The sequence below is a fragment of the Psittacula echo genome (genome assembly GCF_963264785.1).
Source record: "Psittacula echo genome assembly, chromosome: 7".
NCBI classification, from domain to species: domain Eukaryota; kingdom Metazoa; phylum Chordata; class Aves; order Psittaciformes; family Psittacidae; genus Psittacula; species Psittacula echo.
In genome coordinates, this window is record NC_137740.1 from 3,453,260 (window position 1) to 3,476,579 (window position 23,320).

The following is a 23,320-nucleotide window of genomic DNA, read 5'->3' on the forward strand; positions in this document are numbered from 1 at the left end:
ATTTACCACATCTGAGTATAGCAAAGTAAAATTAATTCTCAAAAACATTTTAGTCCTGTGTTTTAAAGGATTTATGTGGTTTATGGACAGGTACCCTGGTGAATTGACTGAAATGCTTCTTCATTCATACCCCTTCAGGATGAGATGTTGTTTCACAGGTGCATGTGTGCTAATAGAGCACTGTGTCCAGGCCATGAACTTTAGATAGGTGCTTTGCCCAAATACAGCTTGCAGAGGCATTCTCAACTGGTTATTCCTCAGCTCTTTGTTCAGGGTTTATCAGAGAAGATGAAAAGGTGACTTTCAACATGACAGTCCATGTCTTGGTACATTGCTGGGTTTTTTCCCCAGTCCCCAGATGAGCAGGGTAACTAGAAGGGAAATACAATGGCTATGGTGCAGACCCATCACCCTCAACACCAACTTCATATATGCTCAGCCTTCATCTTGGTGGAGCACTCACATGACAGTTGAGTATCACCCCTTAGCTTCTCAGAGACCACTCACTCAGAGCAGCAGATGCTGATCAATAACAGCTGCATAAATGGGCTAACTCCTTTTTGGAGGCAGTGATGTTTTTCAAAGGCTGATGCATTCTACCATTGGAATCTGGTGTCAAACAAGCAAGATTCCTTCTTTGCTTTCCAAAACAAGTGTTAATGCAGAGTAACTATTCAGTATCTTCCTAACGCAGATAAAGTTCCAGGTTTTAAATTGATTACTAGAAATATATAGCCTTTCTCCAAACATTTATTTAAATTAAATTGGCCTGTATGGAGGTATTAATTGCAGTGTACACAGTTCCTCTACTGAAGTTAGTCTTCATTTGCCTTCACCCTTATTCTGAGCTACCAGTCACCCCAGAGGACAACACACAGGCACAAACAACTTCATGAAGAATAAGCAGCCCAACACCCCAAATATATCATCATTTGCATACAATTTGACCCTGATTTAAATTTTCAACTGCAGGTAAAATCTGTCACACAACAGTTGGTTTTGAATCAGAGGAAGGTGCTAGTTCCTGAAGAGATACCTGGAGAATGTTTTGTTGCGGACTGAAATTCCATGTAACAGGTCTTTGCAGCCAATTGGTCACATTCTCCTCTTCGCAAAGCAAGAGTTTGTTTCTTCAGGTAACTCATGTCCTTCACTTAATTCACTTTTAAGATGAGAAGACAAGAGGCAGGAAGGTTATGGGGCTCGCAGTGCCTATCGGTGGCAGCACTCACCTTACTGCTCGGAATAACACAGCGACACCTCAGCATCAATCATACTGACGTGACAGCAATATGGAGGCAGGATTTGTTGATACCGTGAATTCTAGTGTCTGGCATTAATGGATTTACAATGGTAAAAGGCTGCTTTTTTTCTCCTTCATATTCCTTTGCTTTTTCCTTGACATTTTTGCTTAGTTTGGTTAGTGGCTCTCTTTCCAAGGTCGTGTACATTTCTACCAACATCAGTCATCTCTTACTATTTAAAGTCATTGGCACTGACTTTGTAGACTTTTGCGGGGCTGTTAATGTCTGAAAAAAAAATGAGGAATCTTTGTTATTCTTCTGAAATTCACGTGTTGATGGTGACTCTTACATTAATAGGGGGATTTCATTCATATTTAGACCAACTGTATGGAGAAAGCCTATTTATCTGCAACGCAATACCCTCCCATTGACAGCACATAATATATGCTCTATTTGACAGAGATCTAGGTCAGATTAATTTTGTATCTTTGAATTGAAAATACATTGATTTTTTACTTTTGTACATAGATGTCCCATATTAGATAGGGTAGAGTTAGAATTTTTGGGGTTTTTCTATCTCTGTTGATACTTCTGTATAAAATACATGAAGATGAGTAACAGATCATTCATAAAGAGGTGAGTTCCTGTCCTCTGCTCCATTTTAGCTTTGCAGCCTTCTGCAGTGATGATCTGTGATTAGTGCAAAGGCCCTTCACTCCCAAGGAGAGGCTGTTCATTGGTTTAAAGCTTGGTTGCTCCCAGTTACTGTCCTGCTCTGTCAGGAGGCTGTGGCCTCTCTGGCAGGGGTGGCAGAGCAGGATAGGTGCCACCACCTCAGACAGCAGTTTCAAGCCCTGGTATCCACACGCAGACTTTCCTTCCTGGCAGCTGCAGATGTCAGAGCACATCTGTCAGGCACAGCTGAGGTGCAGGCACGTCTCATCTGACTGCCCTTCCGTCGGTTGCCTGCAGCATGGAGGTGGGTGGGCAGCCAGGTCTGCCAGAGCTCATTGGCCAAGCTCTGAGCTGCAGAACAAACCCTTGAAGAGCAGGGCACTGACAGATGAGCAAAGGTGACATCAAAGCTCAGAACTAGTTACCTCAAACCCTTGTGTTGTGGATATTGAAGCTGTAGGAAACAGCTAACACACAGCTCAGGTGCTGGGGCAGAGGGAGGTGGGCACTATGGGTGGTGGCGGCTGTTTCAAGCTCAGCCATTCCTGCTCATCAGACCCAGACCTACAGTTTCCCATGTCATGACTGCATTTTGAAGTGTACCCTGGGTCTTCAACAGCACACACTAACAAATCAGTGGTAGAAGGCTGTTAAATAAGCTGTTAAATATGTTGATTTGGGGATGATACTGCGCTGACTTTATGTGTCCCACAACTTCATTAAGTTCTTCTGTCTGTGGTAACTGACCAGAGGGGAAAATGAAATCTAAAATCCAAGAGGTCTCTTGACTGAAGTTAGATATGCTGTGCTCTGTGTGTCGTGCCTTCAGGGCCAGGCTGCTCTTTGCACCTTCTGGCATTGATAAGAATTTCCCTTTTCAGAAATGCAGGATTCCCAGTTTCAGTATCAAAGTTAGGCAATGCCATTTTACCTTAAGGTAGGACTACATTAGCCCTCCTGCATCTTGAATTGATGCTGTTTCAAAAAGGAAGTTCCATGTGGGATGGAAAGGGGAAACATTTGTGGTGGTTCTTCATGCTTAGATCTGTTCTTGTAAGCACACACACAATGTATGAGGATTTGCTCATTAAATCACAGAATGGTTTGGTTTGGAAGGGACCTTAAAGCTCCTCCAGTTCCAACCCCCTGCCATAGGCAGGGACACCTTCCACTAGAGCAGGTTGCTCCAAGCCCCATCCACCCTGGCCTTAAACACTGCCAGGGATGGGGCAGCCACAGTTTATACGGATGTGAGCAGGTAAATAGCTTATTCTGTCCACTCTGTGTGATGAACTTATCCTGTGTGCAATTCTACATGCAAGCAGTAACTCAAGAGCAGGAGTCTTTGTCTCGGCAGAGGTTTGTGGGATATTTTCTCCCCTTCCCCTGGAGAAGAGCAGTCCTTTCACAGTGCTGTACAATAGGTCTTTGCTTTGCAGTATCTCCATCTGTGTGCACGTGCATGCATCTGTGTAACGCCTGACAGCACGTTTCTGTAGCAGTCCACAATCTTACCCACATGGGATTCGCTTTATGTATGCACAGAGTCTGATTAACTCCAATGGGATCACTCACAAACGTATATATTTGCAGATTTTGGGGCCCCTGTGTAAACATACACAAACAGAAGAGCAGAATAATTCCGTGCAGCTGGAAATCCACGGCTTCTGTGAGTGGAAAAACTGGTGTACTCAGATTGCAGCCGCAATGTGCTAGAAACATTCGCACAATGCAAACAGATGGAATCGGATGAATTAACACACGCTACTTTTGGACACTTCTGGGTTACTATTAATAGTCCTCTGCTTTAGATTAATGCACAGCATATGTCATGTAACATCGGCTTTGACTTATCTGCTAGAATGTGTCCAAGGCTCAAGATTTATTTCTGAAGGCCCAAAATAGTTCTTTTTTAACTCCCTGCCCTCTTCTTCCCATTAGGATGACCTCAAATACAACATGTTTATGGAAAGACCGGTGGCAATGACTTGTTTGGATGGAGAGATGGTAATTTTGCTATTCTGGCTATGTTCTGAATCACTGTTAGGGATGGCTTTTAGCCTTTCGGAAGGAAAAAATGGTACCGTCTAGAGTACAACAGACCCAGAGCCTGATCTTGTCCCTGTGAGCACCTACGGTGTGCAGAAGTGTGTCCCTCAGCCATGCTGGGTGGGTACATGGGTGGCCACAGGAGCCAGCAGCGCCTGCAGACCTGTGATCCTGCTGGGGGTGAGCACATGAGACCCTGGCAGTGATTTAGGGGTGAGCACATACAAGACCCAGGCAGTAGTGTTGGGGGTGAGCACACAGGAGAAGCTGGCAGTGATTTAGGGGTAAGCACACAAAAGACCCTGGCAGTGGTTTGGGGGTGAGCACACATGAGAGGCTGGCAGTGATTTAGGGGTGAGCACAGGAGACCCTGGCAGTGTTTTAGGGGTGAGCCCATGTGGGACCCTGGCAGCAGTTCTGCGCAGAGACCACAGCCGCCTACGGCCTCCAGCCGAGCTCCTCTGGCCCCGGATGAGAGGCCGGTTGGTGTGACCCGGGTGAAGACCCATTTTCCCTAAACCTGCGCTAATACAAGCGATACCCCCAGCCCGCTCTGTTTGCACATGGGAACGGAGCGAGCCGAGCCCAGGGCGCGCTCCGCCCGCACCACGGCACCGACCGGACGCTTTGAGTGAAGCCTGCCCCGGGCCGGGCCGCGGTCGGAGCGGATCCCGTCCCAACGCCCGGCACCGGTGGGTGGGCAGCGGAACGGGGCCGACCGCCCGCCCCGCCGTATGTCTGCGAGGAGCGGCCCCTGCCCGGCCAGGGGGAGGAGGCGGGCGGGCGCCGTGGGGGAGAGCTGGGCCGGCCGCGCCGCGCGGGTGCGCGCCTCCGCGGAGCATTACGGCGCCCGTTCGCGGCTCCCCGGCTCCGCCAGCGCCCAGGAGCGGCCGCGCCGAGCTCCGCAGCGCGGCCATGGCCGAGCGCCGCGCCTTCGCCCAGAAGATCAGCAGGTACCGCGGGGCGGGGGGTGCGGAACCGGCTGTGCGGAGGGGCCGGCGGGGAGCCGGGAGGGAGCGGGGGCCTCGCCGCTACCGCGCCCCTGAGGGGCGAACGGGCCCGGCGCGGCCCGAGGCTGCTGACAGGGCGGTGGGCCGGGGCCGGGCCGTGTTGTCACTCTGGGCCTGCCGGGAGCAGCCCCCGGACGGGCCGCCGGGCAGGGTCCTCCCGAGGCCGGGACTGCGGGTCCCCCCCGTCCGTCCGCCCGCAACAAAGGGTTGGGCGCTGCGGCCGTGCCCGTGCGCCGTGCCCGCCTGTTCCCCGGGGAACGGGGAGGGAAAGGAGAGGAGGAAAAGAGCCGTTTCATGGAGCTCGCTGCGAACAAAGGCCGGCCAGGCCATTGTGCAGCCCCTCTCGCCGCACAATGGGCGGCCCGGCGCTCCCGGCTGCGCGGACGGTGTTTTCCTGCCGCTGCAAGGGTGCTGGAGCCGGCCCCGGCTGCTGCGCCCCGAGTTCGCCGCCTCCCCGCTGCCTGCGGCCGGGAGCGCCGGGACCGGGCGGCCGGAGCCCCGCACCCTGTGCCCGGAGCCCCGAACCTGCCCGCCCGCTTCCCTGCGCCCGCAAAATGGAGAAGACGGTTCCCTTCCTTTTGTGTGTGATCAGCAGCCGGTTCGTGTTAGCACCGCTCCTTGGACGTGCAGAGCTGGTCGAGACTCCCTGTATTCCACAAAGTTGTGTGTTTGTGTGTTTTAAATAGGGATATTGATAGGAATTGCCTTCTAATACCAGGTTTCTGCAGATCTGTATTCCAAGTTAGGTGTGTGGTTCCAGGTTTGCAGCTCTGGGCAGCTCCTCCTTGGTGCCCATGGTGCCTCTGCTTGCTGTGATTAGCAGCAGAATGAAAGGGGGAGCCATCGGTTTTGCTGGTGCTATTCGGGAGGCTGTGGGCAGCAGTGGAATGAGAAAACTGTAGCTATGAACTGTTGCAGGTACAGGAGCTGTGATGGAGAAGGGTCACAGGCAAAATAAAAGGAGGTCAAAGGAAAAGGCTGGGTAGGAGGCAGAGGCACAGCATCAATCCCGCCCCACTGGCGATCTGAAGACAGGGCTGAAAACATCGCTCCTCTCTTGTGGTTTTCTGCCAGCCTTGATGTGCACCAGCCAGGGGTTAATGTGGCAGATCAAAGCCTCGGGATTGGAGAGAGATGGATTTGCTGCCAGACCGTTTTTCCTGGATCTTGGTTGTAGTCATAGAAATCATCACATGAGAGGCAAGTACTAGAAGTGAGAGCCCAAGAGTTCTGCAGCCTTGGAGCTGAACAGAATGGCCTTGGGGTGACCACTGCGGGTGCACACCATGTTTCTGCCCATGCTGGGCACTAGCTCGGTGAGGTAGGTTCTAATCAGTACATTAGACATTAGGCAGAAGCTCTTCCCTGTGAGGGTGCTGAGGCGCTGGCCCAGGGTGCCCAGAGAAGCTGTGGCTGCCTCATCCCTGGCAGTGTTCAAGGCCAGGTTGGACACAGGGGCTTGGAGCAAGCTGCTCCAGTGGAAGGTGTCCCTGCCCGTGGCAGGGGTTGGAGCTGGATGAGCTTTCAGGTCCCTTCCAACCACAACAGCTGTGCACCTTTGGGTACCTTTGGATCTAATCCATTTGATGTGTGTCCAAACCAACCAACCAGCAGCAGGACTTGGGTGCAGGTAGGGGTGGGCTTTTCGACATGTCCTGGCTGGTTGTGAGGCTTGCTGTTTGTGCAGAAGGACATGGGTGGCCTGCAGTGAGATTTGCTCCTCCTAGGGCATAGCTGTTGCATCTCCAACTCTTTTATGCTTATCTTATAAATACACTTATTGTATGTATGCTGCTGTATTCCTCTTTGGGATTTCCCATATTCTAGCATTGTCTTATGGGAAATCTCAAGTTCCTGGTTCGTTGGCTGCACATCCAGTGCATGTGAAGGCAAAAACTTGTGGGCAGAAGAGATGTTGTAGCCAGAGGTGCCCAGGCTGAGCTGTGGCCCTTCCCATGCTGACACAGAAGAAGCTGCTGTGTTAGTGTTTGGGAGGAGGAGAGATTCAAGCAAGCAGCATACGGAAGTCCTGAGAGCTGTTTTGGTGGCTGCTGGAAGCCCTCCCCAGTTCCATTGTTTAAAGAAGAATAGATCCATCCCATTTTCACACTCTGCCCTCCGGTTTGGCTTACTCATCGAGGTGGACATAGCATTTGTCTTATTCACAGGAAGCAGCCATGCTGCTCTTGGTTCGCCTGATAGCTTGCAATCCAAATGGGATGCAATTCAGATCCACAGAGGTTAATTACTTCAAGACCTATGTACCAAACAGATGCAAGCTCCTAAGCTGGTTATTACAGCAGTGGTAGGAAAAGAAATGTGAGATCAGCTGTTCTGTGTCTCGGATAGACCGCAGATGTGCTCTTCACAGCCCTGATTTACTCCCTGGGCTGTCTTCAACCAGTGTGGTGCACCTCAAGGGTGCACACAGAACTCCAGTGCCATGCGGTGCCTGCTTATTACTGCTGGAGTCTTTAAACACTGGGGATGGCAGCTACCAGTGAGTGCTAGAGCAGTTTCAGGATGTCTGTTTAAGTTACAAGGTAGCTTTCTGACTGGGTCCTGCTGCCCTTTTGTTGGAAGGCTTTAAACTGGAACAGATTTTTCGCCTGGACTTTGGCCATCACGTGTACTTACTAATTCCTCTTGACTGCAGAAGAAACTCCTGAGTTAAACTTACTGTACTGGGTTAATAAGACCTGAAATTGTTAATTTTAAATTGGAAATACATTGGTAACAAATTTTTGTATTAAACTATATTGGAACATGCCCTTCTGCGTATGGTACTTGGGTAGCTGCATGGACGCTGTTTCCATCTCAGTCTAAGAACAAAGGTACTTCTGTTTAGTACCCCTGATCAGCTCAGCGTGGTATCTGGGGGACTAGAGGAGAGTTAGTAGAAGGCAGGGTCCACGCCAGCAGACATAAAGCTCAATCTCTAAGATGTGTCACTAAAACCCCAGCAGTGAATACGTTATTCCTGAGGAACCAGCTAAGCTGCCTGTTTGCTCTCAGCAGGGCTGGGTGTTAGCACTGACCGAGCCAGTGCTGTGTCCAGCCCCTCTGGGGTTATCCTGTGCTGTCCCCACCAAGCACTCACGCCTTCTCCTGTGTGTACTTCAGATTCCCACTTGCATTATCCCATTTTCTGGGTATTGGGCTGCTTGGCAGAGAAATGGGATGTGGAAGACGAGCCACCAAAAGGTTGGGTTTGACTTCCTGAATGCCCCAGTAGTGGATGTGTGTTCTATTGCAGCACTCCAGTGTCTTTCCAGCCTTTCCAGGGGCAACAGGGGAAAAGCTGTGCAGGTTTCTTGGAGTTCAAATTCAGAAAGAAATAAATCACCCTTTAGGCATCATGCAACATCCCCAGCTCAGGCAAACTCATGGAGCCTTTGGCTGAGCCGCTATCTCGGTGCCTTGCCCGTGCCCATGGACCAGCCTGAGGTTGGGTTATACAGGGCATTCAGAACCGCTGCTTTGGTCAGAACATCACCATTTTGAAAGTGTCTGTCCTTGGAAAGAGGTTTTCTATTCCTTCACTTCTCCCACAGTTAAAGGGGATCCTTCTGACTTGAAATAACGTCCCCACCTTACCCTCTGTTTTGTCATGCATTTCAGCCTCACATGAAGCCCAGAGTGTGACTTCTTTACCCCTGGTCTCCATTCTCTTGCTGAGAACTGTAAGTTTTCCCGTCCCTAACTCTCAATGGAATCTGAAGAAAATTGTTTTCACCCTCAGGGGTTCAACCCTTCCGAGGTGCTTCCATGTGAATGGGAACCATGTGAAGGTGCTGCTGTCTGAGGCTGGTGGGGTCTTCAGCGGGACCCTGTTTAAATGGGGTGACCCTGCTCTCAGATGTTTAGTGGTGGGGAAACTCCCCATCCTCCAGAGCCCTCACACTGTGTGTGGACAGATACTGGGAGTGCGCACAGCTCGTTGTCTGTGCGGTTTTGAATTGAGGGGAAAACACTGCTGTTCTCTACCTTCAGAGCTAGCATCTTCTCTGCTGAAGCTGCCTTTATGTTGGACTGTAAAAGGTGACTTGGGAAGGATAAATTTACATTCGTGATCATGTAAAGCCCTTTTACACTGCCTGAACAATGTGTCAGGGGGACTGACAGCCGCCTTTGCCCTGCCTCAGGGTAAACAGGGATGTGTGAAACCTGCACCCACTGAAACTGATAACAAAGCTGTCACTGGCTTCCCCTGAGCACTGGATCAGGCCACAAATGCAGTGGTTGCAGCAGGATGCTCACTGCAGTTTATTCTCTTCGCACATCCAGATGCCATTTGCATTGTCAAAACACCGTCACAGATAACAGAAACTGGTTTTGATAGGCTTCAGAGCAGCTTTTTCCTGCTCAGCTGATGTGGATGCCTCGTGCAGGAGGCAGCAGCACTGACTTCTCCTAGGAAAATCTCTGTCAGCTTAGAGCGAGCGGGAAGGCAGGGAGCACGGTTCATCCCTACGGAACTGCTGCTTTGTACAAGGCTTCCTTGTTTGGTTGGGGTTTTTAGTGTGAGATGTGACTTTGATCTCTCCTGGAGAATCCCATCCTGTGGTTATTTTCACAGTAAGGTGTCTTGGGACTCATTCCGTTCGCTGCAGGCCAGTGGTGATGCTTTCAGCCTCGGTAATCAAATATGATCAGAAGAGCACCACAGGCAGTGTTATATGGTGTTTTCTGGTTTAATCAATGGTAAGGGGAAAGGGAATATGTTGTTGCTCATCTGTGTTAACTTAAGAACCTGCATTTACCCTGCCACAGTCAGGATGAGGCTGGGTATTTCCTCAGTAAATCAAGCACATTTCACTCAGAGGGGAAGGAGTTCACTCCACAGGAAACAGGAGCTCTGGTCTGGGAGGAAGGCTGCATCCAGGGCATGGCTGAACTGGCAGGGCCAGAGCTCTCCCTCATCCACCACAATGTGTACCTGGGGACTCAGACCACGGACGGAGCAGACCTCCTGGCAGGAGAGCCCCAGGGGAGCAGGTAGGGACAGACGGACAGCGGACACCTGGCCAGTGCCATTTGGATTTGGAGATCCCGATCCAAGCATAATGAGTATAGTAGGAGGGACACGTCCAGCCATGTGCAGAACTGTACACAAGGGAGCTGGCTGAACAAACGGGATGCTTTCACTTTATGTAAACCATGTAAATAGAGATTTCTCTGCTGCTGACGGAGAACAAGCAGCTATGCTATGGCTTGGCACAGATGCCTCACTGTACCAGGCTGTCTTTCTCAAGAGGCAGAGGCTCTCCGGGTATAGAGTCACTGCACGTGACACGAGATGAAGACCAGGCCGGAGTAACAGTTCTGTGATGAGCAGGATGGACAGAAGTGAACCATTTGCATTGCTCTTTCAGAGTGGGGAGGGCTGTGGAGAAGAGAGACTTCCTGCAGTCACTGCAGCAGATGAGCTAGATGGCTGTGTCCTGACCCACCTTTTCTGTGAAAGAGAAGGGTTCTTCCTAACTGGACAAGCCTTGGTGACCCTCAGGAAGGCAAAATGAAGATCTGATGTCTCCAGGATGCTGCTTAAGCTAAAAGAGAACTAAAAAGGCATCACTTTTTAGTTTTGACTGGGTAGGCCACTTAGAAACAGAAGTGATTGTTGTGTGTAGCAAAGAAACATGGAAGTGCAAGCAAATGGTTTCATTTTGATATTTGCAGCTCCGAGTGCTTGGACAATGACGGGTCCTGTTTTGCTTTAGAAGCCAGTTCCAAGGGGATTGTTTTTCCTCCCCTTTGTCTTTTTAATTTGTGTGAACCTCATGCGCACACAATAATTAACCAGTGAAGAAGGTCAGAAAGGAAGCGACTCGGGACGATGTACTTTAAACGCAGACATTCATGAGGCTGTGGGCTGTAATTAACTGCAGTGTTTGTCTAAGGATCCTGGGTTACATGTTGAATATAAGACAGTTATTAAAGAGGCAGTTTTTCATTTGTCCTTTTAATGATCAAGAGCTGTGGTGACTCTTCTGTCCTGCCAAATGGAGTTATTTTTTCCATTTGGAGACTATTTTGGGATTTATTTTTCCTTCCTGGTTGGGTTTGGTGTAATCCAGTTTTTAATTGGAGTTGGTTTAGGAAGCGTAGCTTCTAGTTAGAAATGGTGCTCAAGGTTTATAATATAACATGCTCTTACTAGAATAGATGGCATTTGTCATGGACAAACAGCTTTTGGAAATGGAGGAGGAGAAGGCAAGTGTCTTATCAGCTTTGGGGAAACTGTGAACCTCTGTGATGGAGAAGTGAGAAAACAGCCCTAAAAGTAGTCAGCTGGGGTGCTTGTCTCAATAGGAAAATACACATTTGGTTGTAGAAAGCCCTGCTCTGGCTGGATCTGGAGTGAGTGAGCAGGAGGAGACAGGGTGCTAAAGGCGTGATTGCCAACTGGAGCAAATGTGGAGAAGAGCCATCAGGGTGACCAGGGGAGCAGGAAGCCTGTTGCAGGGTCTGTCCTTGCTTAGCCTTGTAGAAGGAAGGTTGGGGGGGGATCCGACTAATGCTTGTGAACACCTTGTGAGTAGGAAGGAGTGGGAGGAGAGCTGTTGGACCTAAGTGGTGATGTTGGAACACACCCAAATGGGTATAGGTTACCCAAAAATACAGTTGGTGATCAGATTACATTAGAAGATGGTTTCTAAATGTCAGAAGAATAGTGCTTTTCTATGAGGGGAGATGGTCTTCCAAACATTGGTGAATACAGGGTCATAGAATCCCAGACTGGTTTGTGTGGGAAGGGACCTTAAAGCTCATCCAGTTCCAACCCCTGCCATGGCAGGGACACCTTCCACTGGAGCAGCTTGCTCCAAGCCCCATGCTACTCACAGTGCCCCTAACTGTGATTGCAGCCAAGCCTGCTTCCACTTCAAGCTGGGTAAAGCACAACTGTAGCTGGAGTCAAGGGTGTATTTATGAGCTGTGCCCCAAACACAGCACAGCTCCCGGCCACTGCAGAGCTGCCCAACCTACAGAAGAGGCTGAGAGCCCCTGTGGAGCCTGTCACAAAGCACATCTCGGGTTCATGCACGAGGAGCAGGACTGAGTAGCATGGCCGGGCATTGCCTGTGGTTGCACAACTGAGGACAGGTTCCTCCTCTGGCTGTACTTTCCATCTGGAAACTACGTGTGTCCCTTGAAAACAGGGAAGGATGTTCAGATCATCCTGTGTTGTGCTGCACGGTGCAATGCGGGTTCTGATCTTCCCTGCCAGCCAAGCGGCGAGGGGCTGAACCCCTGACAATAAGCTCTTCTGTGTCAGGCATTACACCAAACTGAGTAAGAGAGCGGGTTTAAAGCAGAGATCGCCTGTGTCCTGGGGCCAGGCTTTTAAGTCTCCTGAGCCACGGATGCGTGGTGTTTTCCATGCCAAGCAGCCGGTTTAATGCATCCCAGATTTTCCTATAACTGCCAGCAGCTTGTGTGGTTTGATCTCACGTGTGTGTGTGTGAGTGTATGCTGCACGTGGAAGATGGAAGCAAAGGAGATGGAAGCAAGCAAGATGGGTTTCCCGAGGGTGCTCCGGCAGCCTGGATGCTGTCCATCCCCAGCAGGAGCTGTGTGCTCTGCTTTCAGAAGCCACCCTCCGGAAGTGAAGACGTGGTCCCCATCGATAAAGGCAAACACGAAGGAAATGCCTTCTTGCAGCCAGAATACGTGGAACTCTCAGTTTTGTTTTTCCTTCTGCAGTCCACTTCTTTAGAAGACAAAATAAAGCTTCCTCCAGCTAATCTCACTCCCACCCTCTGGCCTGAGGAAACATCTGCGCTCCATGGTAGGCTCGGTTGTCCCGGCTAGTTCCCTTTTAGAGTTCCCTTTGCTTCCATTGACATCAGTTGGCTCCACTTGCCCCCAGTGTTCACTGTCACAGCAGTCCTGAAGTGAGGAGCCCATCCTGATGCCAACCCTGAGGGGAGGTTTAACCATCTTTATTGGACAGGCAGTAAGCTAGTGGAAGGGGTCCCTGCCCGTGGCAGGGGATTGGAATGGAGGAGCTGTAAGGTCCCTTCCAACCCAAACCGTTCACTGGCTCCATGATCTGAGCAGCTCACGTGCCACACTGATACGCAGCAGGTTGCCCTGAGTGCGGTCGGTTAGCCATGGTGCTGTTCCCACAGAGATTGCTGACACAGCAGGGAGAAAATACCCATGTCCTCGCAGCCTCTGCATCTCTTACACGCCGGTTAGCATGTCTTTGGAGCTGGGACTTTGTTCTGGGGGACAGAGCAGGCTGCAGTGCTGCCGTAACACGTTATAACACGTAACAACATAGTGGTGAATAACAGTTGGGAGTGGATTTCTCACTCTTGTGTTGGTGAGGTCCTGTAGACTGGGGGTAATCAGCAGCTTTTCAGCAAAATGGGGGTTTTTTTGGTGGAAAGAATCTGGGGTTTTGGTTTGCTTTTAAAACAAACCCATTTCTACCATACTCAGTAACTTGGTTATCGCAGTTCCATTGCTGAGCTGGGGCTCACTGTTGGGTTACAAGAGGGGTGGTGGTGTTAGGGCTTGACCCATGGCTGTTTGTTCAAGCGGCCTTTGACAATCAGCGTTTCCCTCTCCGATGTGCTCTTCCTTTGCTGAGATACTCCCTTGATGGGTTAACCCAGCTGCTGTGTCTTCAGGCTTACCAGTGACAATGGGACTTACTGAGGGAGAGAGAAGACCCCAGAGGGGTGCAGTGTGGGTTTTACCCTCCAGGCATGGAAGGGTTGATCTGTGTTTTTCCTTCCTGGTGAGTAATGCTGCCCAGAGGTGGGATTTCTCTCTGGCAGAAACCATAAGGCTGTGCCCTGCTAGGCAGTGTGTTGTGTGTCCCCTCTGCTTGTCACTACAGTCCCACTGCTACCTTTCCTATGTGAAAGGGGAAATCGGGTTTTGTTCTGACCTAGTTGGTTGTCTTCTGTGTGTCAGTCATTCCCTGGACATTTCAACCCATCCTGCTTGGGATTGCACTTCTGGCCCTGAGCTGGGTGTTGAAGGGGTTGAATATTGGGTGGAAAAGGGTCTGCTGGTCCTCATCTCTGTGACTGCAAAACCCAGACATGAAATAGCCAGGGCTTCAAATGAGAGAGTGGGGCACAGGAGCAGATGTGGGGCTTGGAACTGCCGAGGGATGTGGAGAGCACTGGAGGAGAGCTTTGCTTGGTAGGAACTGGAAAGAGCCTGCTGGGAACCAGTTTGTGCTCAGGGTCACAGGCATTTTATTGCCACAGATGTGTATGAAAGAGCAGGTCACAGAAGGAAATTGCTGTGAAGAACGTGCATGTGCAGCCTTGTGAGAGTTTTGTGGTTCTCTGGTTATTTCATGTCCAGGGTCTGTTCTCGCTGGCTGGTGGCACTTACACCAGCCAGCACACCAAGCATTTGGTTCCATTCCAGCAGCAGTGGAAAGCGTATTTAATACACTCTCTTCACTGTAATTCTATTGCAGTGATAACGTTGTCCCTGTCTCCTTTCAGAACTGTAGCTGCTGAAGTCAGGAAGCAGATCTCGGGGCAGTATGGAGGCTCTCCCCAGCTTCTCAAGAACCTCAATATTGGAGGCAGCGTCTCCCATCATACAACCGTAAGTAACGCTTGGAACATACAAGACTGAAGATGTGCAGAGTTATTTTGATCACCATTGGAAAGAAGTGGCACCAGTGACAGGTTGTTGACCTGAATGGCCCTAAGGAAAACAATTCCATGCAAAACCTGCTAATTTTGGAGGTCTCTATCTTGCAAATCAGTTGGTGTAGGTAGGAATTTGTGTTTCTGCAGACTCTTTGTAGGGCAAGGGGCTCACTCAGCTAGATGCTGATTGTTTTATCCCAGAACAGCCTGGACTTTGCATTAGATCCCATGTGCATGTGTGGTTCTCTCTATGAAGAGCTCTTTGCAAGCTCCATCACTTCAGGTGGCTGTTTTGTTGTGGTTTTGTCACTCTTGAGAGTGGGCCCACAGTGGCTCATCTACTCTTCAGAGGTACTTAATGTGAAAACTGAATGTAGCTGGTCCTCAGGAATGCATATTCACTTACAGGTTTACAGTCCACCTTCAGCAGGGGCTGAAATGCAGGCCACGTTGTCAGAATCACCCTTTCTGAATCAGATTTTCCTGCATGGCTGATCAGTAACCTTCAAAACCTATTCAGCGCGGTGGTAAACATTCCAAGAGTTCACCCAACGCATTTTCAGGCTGGAATTGTGTCTCTGGAAGTGTCCCTTTGCTTTGGGTTGTTGCTTTGGGTCATAGCAGTTTCTTTTGCAGCAGTCGACTTAGAAAACAAACATCACAGCATCCTGTTTTCTTCACAGAGGGTTGATTAGGTCAGGCAGTACTGGAAGTGTTGCCCTGAATTTGATGCTCTGTGCAAGTGTCCTGAGTTTACAAGAGATCTTCTCTTGTTTTGGAGCAGGGTCCTGTAGGATTTTCTCCTTTCATGTGCTGCTCTGTGTCCGGTGTAATGCGTTAAAGCTCTCTCCTGTAGAGCACAAAAGTGTCCTTAGAGCTAGTATCATCTCAAAAGGGATCTCCAGGACTCAGCGGACCCCTAGCTTAGAAGAATGACTTTGCTGCAGGCTAAAAGTTCATCTTGAAGGAGATCTGGCTGTGCTAGAGTCACTGGGGATCAAAGAGGCCTGGAATTCCTGTCATTTCCCTCAGTGTGAGTGCAAGGAGACCAGAAGGCTGGCTTTGTCAGCTGTGAGCCCAGCCTTAATGGTGAATGAGCACGAAGGAGGAGGGGTTAATGAGAGTGGTGTGTCCAGGGCTAATGCTTTATTGCAGCAATCTCTGTAGGGGTGTGGAATGATAATGGGAAGCCCTGACTTGGCAGTTCTCTATGGTCTTTTGCATAATCCAGTATTAGGCAATAGGGAGGGACCCCTGCTATTAGCGGTGTAGGACTGGATGGAGCACTCTGGGTCATGGAATCCACTTCCCTCCAGCAGTGGATAGCTGAGGAACAGCTGCCTGCTTTGAGGACCCATTAGGTGTCCATCCTGCAAGCTTCCATGTCTCACTTGTTTCCCATATGGTTTCATCTTGGAACAAGTTGGCTGAATTGCCTTTCTACTCCCCAGGGCTTTCTTAAAGCAAGAATTCTTCTGTGTCCCTCTCCAAGCTGTTCCTTTTCCAACTGTAGTTTTGATGACTGTTTTAGCTTGTATCACATCCTTTTGCTCTGGGCAACCTGCTATAGTGGAAGGTGTCCCTACCCATGGCAATGGGGTTCGAAGCAGATGATCTTTAATGTCCCTTCCAACCATAACCCTTCTCCTATTATTCTGATTCCACTTCTTCCTATTTCTAAGGCTTCTCCATTCTGCCATCATCAAAGTGTGCATGCTCGAAGCTTCAGTCCTGCTCATCTTCACGTGTAACTCTTAATGCAGGATCAGATTTGTTGGTGGTTGTATCATCAGCCCTGTCTTCGGTTCTGGCATCTCATTATCGTATTGCTGTTGTGTTTTGTAGTAAATATATGCAAGAATCTGTACGAATCCTGGAAAAGGTCATTCTAACTGGAAGCAGCCCCTGAGCCTTTCCTGTCAAACCGCATTGTGTGATGGTTGGTGTCATAAGCTCCTGGTTTGTCATATTAAATTCTGTGCTCTCTGAGATGCTCTTCAGAAGCATGATTAACATGGAGCGATAGTTTGTAGGAGATAGTCTGGAGGAAAAGTATATTTAGTTAAGTCATGAGTCTGTATCCTGAGGCTGCGTAATGTGACAGAGGTTCGCTTGTACTGAGTTTTGGGTTAATTTCCCTGCCTTAGGATCTGTTCTGCCTGTCTGTCCTGGTTTGATAATCAACATTATGCAGAGGGAAAGCATTAGTGCTGCAGAGCTGAAATAGCTGTTTGCTCTGGAGAAGTTTGTGTGTTGTTAGAAATAGAAGGGCCTGAATCTGCGTGGCGGTTTTGGGCAGCCATACTGGTTTGAAAACCCAGGGTAGGGCACATAGTGTGGGTTTAAATTGGAAATCTATGCTAAAGCCTGTGGACATTAGTGACGCCATATGATTGAGTTTCATGTGAGTATTTCATGGCAGCCAGTTGCACTGTTGAGCGTGCAGCATGGAACTGGAGGACTTGGAATGATGGTGCAGACGTGGCTGCTCCTATCCAGTGCCTCTCGCTCATCATGCTGAGCAGGTCCATAGATAAGAAGATCCAGATAAGGTCAGCACTGATTCTCTGTTGATGGTTGCCAACAGTAGCTGCTTATGGTAATTCCTGTGAGAGTCTTATCACAGGCAGCCCAATGAACCACCCATTTGTGTGGTTTTGTGAATGAAGGGCTGTGGTTGAACCTGGGATGGATGCAAAAACCTTTCAGCTGAGTTTTAGCAAGTCTCTTCCCTTTTGCTTCACAAGCAGCAGACAAAATGCTGCCAGAACTGCTTCTGATTTGGTATCTGGTAATGCTGGGGAGAAGACGCTGCTTTTAAATGGCTCTACCGGAGCTCGCGGTTTATCATTGTCAGCCTCCACCCTTCTGCCACTTTTAGGAGCAGTTGATTTTAATGGCACATTCCTCAAACCACAGATCCGTGTCCAAAGCCTTTTCCTGTCGAACCTAACGTGCTCAGCTGGGACTCCTTGTAGGATGCAATCCTCGCAGCACTGAGCTTTCGTTTGTGAATGCAGAGCAGAAGGCACTGACAGTTTGTTACTGAGCCACAGGAGCTGGGAAGGTCTTAAGAGTTACATGAAGGAGCTTTTATTTTCCGAAGTGACTTTTGCAAGGCTCTTTAAATGCACTGGTGAATCACAGGTGTGTCTACACCCTGCTGGTGGTGTTCCGGGTTGTAAACCATGTGCTGTGCTCGTCTTTGGTGCATCAGGAGGTTCATGAACATGAATGAGCCGGCTGCAGTGCGCGCTCGCAGCCCAGAAAGCAACCGTATCCTGGGCTGCATCAAGAGGAGCGTGACCAGCAGGTCGAAGGAGGTGATCCTGCCCCTCTGCTCTCGTGAGACCTCACTTGGAGCATTGTGTGCAGTGCTGGTGTCCTCAACATAAAAAGGACATGGAACTGTTGGAACAAGTCCAGAGGAGGCCACGAGGATGATCAGGGGCTGGAGCACCTCCTGTATGGAGACAGGCTGAGAAAGTTGGGGCTGTTCAGCCTGGAGAAGAGAAGGCTGCGTGGAGACCTCAGAGCAGCTTCCAATGTCTGAAGGGGGCCTACAAGGATGCTGGGGAGGGACTCTTCATCAGGGACTGTAGTGACAGGACAAGGGGTAACGGGTTCAAACTGAAACAGGGGAAGTTTAGACTGGATCTAAGGAAGAAATTCTTTCCTGAGAGGGTGGTGAGGCACTGGAATGGGTTGCCCAGGGAGGTTGTGAATGCTCCATCCCTGGCAGTGTTCAAGGCCAGGTTGGAGAGAGCCTTGGGTGACATGGTTTAGTGTGAGGTGTCCCTGCCCGTGGCAGGGGGGTTGGAACCGGATGATCTTAAGGTCCTTTCCAACCCGAACTATTCTATGATTCTATGATTCTAACATTTCCTTGTGGGACCTGGGGCTTCTCACCACTGATGGAATGCACTGAAAGCAGAGAGCTTGCATTTCCTCTCAAAGAATTCCCCAAGCATCTTGCGGGATGGGGTTTTGCTTTGTTTATTTGATGAACTGGGCTGTTTATTATAGGCTGTTATAATCCCTCATGACAAGCCCCTTTCTTTTCTTTCCAAGTTTATTCTTCTGTTGAGCAGCTCCTTGTGCTGTGCTGCTTCTCAGCTCACCCTCTGTTGCACTGGTCATTTTTGGACCCTGCTGCGTGCTGCGGTGTGGCAGAGGCCCAGTTGCTCTCTCTGGATTTCTGCAGTAGTTTTACCTGGGTGAAGCTCGATGGTGGATTGTCAGAGGTCAGCATGAGGCACTGATGAAGCAACCCAAAGCTTTCTCTGGATCTTCGTATGCGTGTCTTGGTTCGCTGTTTTATGGCTGCTTATTGGGCTGCTTTGGTGTAGGAAGAGAAGGGTTTTGGTCTTGTAGTCTGTTTTTTAACCTGTGTATACTGTCCTTTTTATAAGGGCAGGTGATGTTACCAAAGGACAGCAAGAACCGACTAGGTGTCTGAACTGCTCTTCAGTTATAGCCCAGCTGTTTCATAAGGATCATAGAATCATGGAAGGGTTTTGTTGGAAGGGACCTGAAAGCTCATCCAGTTCCAGCCCCTGCCATAGGCAGGGACCCCTTCCACTGGAGCAGCTTGCTCCAAGCCCCTGTGTCCAACCTGGCCTTGAACCCTGCCAGGGATGGGGCAGCCACAGCTTCTCTGGGCACCCTGTGCCAGCGCCTCAGCACCCTCACAGGGAAGAGCTTCTGCCTAAGAGCTCATCTCAGTCTCCCCTCTGGCAGGTTCAAGCCATTCCCCTTGGCCTGTCCCTACAGGCCCTTGTCCCAAGCCCCTCTCCAGGTTTCCTGCAGCCCCTTTAGGCACTGGAGCTGCTCTAAGGTCTCTCCTTCAGGAGCCTTCTCTTCTCCAGGCTGCCCCAGCCCAGCTCTCTCAGCCTGGCTCCAGAGCAGAGCTGCTCCAGCCCTCGCAGCATCTCCATGGCCTCCTCTGCACTTGCTCCAGCAGCTCCACGTCCCTCTTGTGCTGGGGACCCAGCGCAAGTTTCTGTGTCTTGTGCTACATTCAGCAACTTTTATTGATCAATGATACTTAGATTTTTAAATTAGATAAAAGCTTGGATTTCCAAATACTTCTGAGTGCCAAGGTGGTGTGGTGCAAGGACACGAGGATCGTCATTGAAGTGTTTTTGGTTGTTGGCCAAAACTTGATTTATTTGTTTTTTCCCCAAGAAAATTATCTTATTAATTATTATTTTTTTTAATTTTTAGAGTTATATTTCAATTCGAAGAGCAGCATTTTAGCACAGAACTTACAAATAAGAATGAATGTCTACTCATTTGTTTTAGAGACAAATCACAGCAGCTTCCAGAGGATGAGGGGTAATATTTCCTGTCTGTTGGTGTATGTTAGGGCATAGCTGAACATTAGTGTGAGGTATCAGAGATGCTAATTCGTCTGGGAATAAAGAGATTTGGATTCTTGGACATGATGTGATCTGACCATGTCTGATCTCAGTGCTCCATTTTCTCCATGGAAAATAAAGGTGCTGACATGGACATATCTTTGTAAAGCACTGCTGGCTTTATGGGCATTATCTGGGCTAATTGAAGCTTTGTCTTGGATGTATTGGATGTCAGACTTCGGTTGTGTATTCAAAGCTGGTATCTAATTATTCAATGAGAGAATATAGGTTCCTTTGTATATTTTCCTTGTTCATTTTAGCATTTAAAAGAAGAATGGATAATTTGTGCAAATGAATGGAAAACACTGAGAGAAAATGTGACAATGTCCTGTGTGGCACAGAGAAGGGTGTTTTGAAGGGTTCAGAGCTGAGTAATGTTATCACCAAAGTCACTAAAACCAGAAGGAGAATGAGCCAAGTCTCAATGCTCTCTCAACGCTGATTAAGGCTTACAAGTGACTCCCATTATATGTATTTCCTGGAGGTTTTGCCCTGCCTTGCGGAATGGTCTATCCTCATCAGACAGGGAGGATGGGAGAGGCATCCACATCCTCTTCCCTGCCTCCTCCCATTAGGGATTACTCACAGTTAACTCTGCTGTGATGCAGGCACTTTCTTTAGTGAATGAAAACTACCACATGCTAATGCTACGATCAGTCGTGAGTCCTGTTGTCACGAGCATTTTGTATGTTAAGTTGATGAGTCTGCAATAACTATAGCAGCTTATACGTTATCAGAGATAACTAATCTTAACCAAATGTTGTTATGCCAACGAAATGTGGCTACTCAAAGCATTCACGACAGGCCTGTTAAGAAATACTCAGAGTCTAAAAATCCCATTTAGTAATAGGATTATAGAATGGTTTGGGGTTTGTTTATTGGTTTTTGTTCATGAAACTTAGTTGTGACACGTCTTTTTCAGGAATAAAACGCATAAATGAATTGATGTTTAATGGAAATGCTGCTAATGCTCAAAACTGCAACAAATTCCTTAATATTGGATTCAAATCAAGGGAAAAATATTCGGTCCTAAGTCCCTGTTGGTTGCCTGCAGTCTTTCATGCTAACGGTGCCATGGTCCCAGCAAGCAGCAGTGGTTATCCTAGGTTGGAAAGGACCTCAAGGATCATCTGGTCCAACCTTTCTTGGCAAATCATGATCTAGACTACACGTCCCAGCACCCTGTCCAGCTGAATCTTAACAGTGTCCAATGTTGGGGAATCCACCGCTTCCCTGGGGAGGTTATTCCAATGGCTGATTGTTCCAATTGGGAAAATTTTTCCTCCTGTTTCCAGTCAGAATCTCCACAGGAGTGACTTGTGCCCATCACCCCACCTTTTCCATGCTACCCTTCGTAAAAAGGGAGTCACTGTCTTCTTTGTAGCTACCCTTGTAATATTGGAACATGGTGAGAAGGTCTCCCCTGAGCCTTCTTTTCTCAAGGCTGGACAAACCCAGCTCTCTCAGCCTTTCCTCATACATCTTCTCAGTCCTTGCATCATCTTTGTGGCCCTTCTTTGGACCCTCTCCAGCCCATCCACATCTTTTAAAATGCATTGTTAGCCTTTATAATGCCAGGCTGAATTGAATGAGACCCATGTCTCTATTACCTGGGCTGGCCAGGTGGGGTGGATGCACCAGTGTGCACCAGTTTGGCCAGTGCTCTCACCATGCAGGGGCACTCAGCTCGGAACAAAGAGGCTTGAGGCTGGAAACCCAGTGTGGTCCATGGAGCTTGGGTCAATGGGCTGAGCCTTACTTGGTGATGGCTGTGCTGCTGCAGGGGTTGGCTGGGTGCTGGGGCTCATACTGACCTCTCAGGGATGCTCAGGTGCATGGACCATGGGACTGTGCCCAAAGGTGGCTTGGACTTGTGTGGTTTGTTAGGTGAAGCTCTTGTGCTGCTCCTGAGCTGAGTCATAGGCAGCTCTATGCAGCACCAGCTCTGGCATCTTCATGCATCTCATGGTTAATCCATCCATCCACTGGATAAACTGTCCACTGATAATTGAGACGTGGCTGTACCAAGTGTTTTCCACTCGGAAGAGCATGCATGCTCATGGTTACCATGGTTCAGCTTGCACAGTTCAGAGCCACCACGGTTTGCCTGTGAGCCCTAAGGGTCCGGATGAATGCATCTCCACTGGTCTGATGTAGTGTTGTTCCTGCCAGAAGTGGGAAGTCTGTGATTCCTCTGCAGTCTCTGGTCAAGCTGTTTGGCTCTTTCATTTCTTTCATAATGGAGCTTTGAGTTTGTCACTGTCTCAGCCTCTGTGCCCTCAGTTTTGGCACGATTTATCAGAGGGTTGCTCTTTCAGATCACTCTCAGCACTTGGTTTTCTGTACCAACGTCTGTGTTATTCAGATACTGTCCTGATGAAATTACATGATTCTCAGGCATCAAAGAAGATACCTTCTTCTTACCCATCCTTGGAGGCTTGTGTCTTTCTGGGTTTAATAAGAAATGGCTCTGGTATTCCCAGATAACTAATTAATCTCTGATTAATATGAATATTTCTATACCCAAATGGCTTCTTACATTAGCAACCAGTTATAATAGCAAATAACCTAGCAATATTTGTGCATAAACCATCTCACTGGTTTTGTGACTGGCTGTTACTTGATACATGGAGGGAGGTATATTTCCAAGTATTCCCTTTCTTAGAGGCTTTTTTCATTTCAAGCACTGTGGTATTAACGTGTGTTTGTCACACCTTGCTGAGCATTAGGCTTGTCTGTCAAAAGCATCCAGAACTTAATACTAAGTATGCTCAGAACTTAAAAAGAGAGGCTTCAGACTATTCCTGAAACCATTTTTGTGGTGACAGAGGATGCTGATGGAAGTCTTTGAGGCATGGTTACAGTTTGGAATGAAGGACTTCCATCAGCTGTTCTCTGGAGTAATGACATCTTTCAAAGCGCCGTGCAAAAGAAGTAATAAGAGCTAGAGCAGAGCAGGAGATAGGGAACTGCATTCCAGAGGCAGTAGGCAGGTATGTGGAGGTAATGACAGCACTTTGTGGCAGGGGAGGTGTCATCCTTGTTGAGGTCTGTGGTTGATGAAGAGCAGAGATTGCCTCTGGAGGAGTCGCCTTGGCTCATTTGAACATTTCCATGTATTATAAATGCAGCCAAAACCAATTAAATGCAGGAGTTCTCTGTGCTCATCAGGCTTATGGGGTTAGGGGTTTGGGTTATCTGAAATACAATATCTGAAATGCAGTAGATGAAGGTGCGATTCTTAGGATTTGGGTCCAGTGATGACCATTTTTGGAGTGGTTAGGTGAAAG

The 23,320-nt window shown here is 48.8% G+C and overlaps 1 protein-coding gene across 7 annotated transcripts in view; it reads left to right on the forward strand.

The window, feature by feature from the left end:
- Nucleotides 1–4,883: 4,883 nt before the first annotated feature.
- DOCK7 (dedicator of cytokinesis 7) overlaps nt 4,884–23,320 on the forward strand; it is a gene marked incomplete at both ends in the record, with an annotated part of 112,629 nt that continues 94,192 nt past the window's right edge. For all 7 annotated transcript variants that reach the window (XM_080623345.1, XM_080623347.1, XM_080623346.1 and 4 more), the window contains 2 exons: nt 4,884–4,921; nt 14,458–14,563. In XM_080623345.1, coding sequence (XP_080479471.1) covers nt 4,884–4,921; nt 14,458–14,563 — 144 coding nt within the window. The remainder of the gene's footprint in view (nt 4,922–14,457; nt 14,564–23,320) is intronic.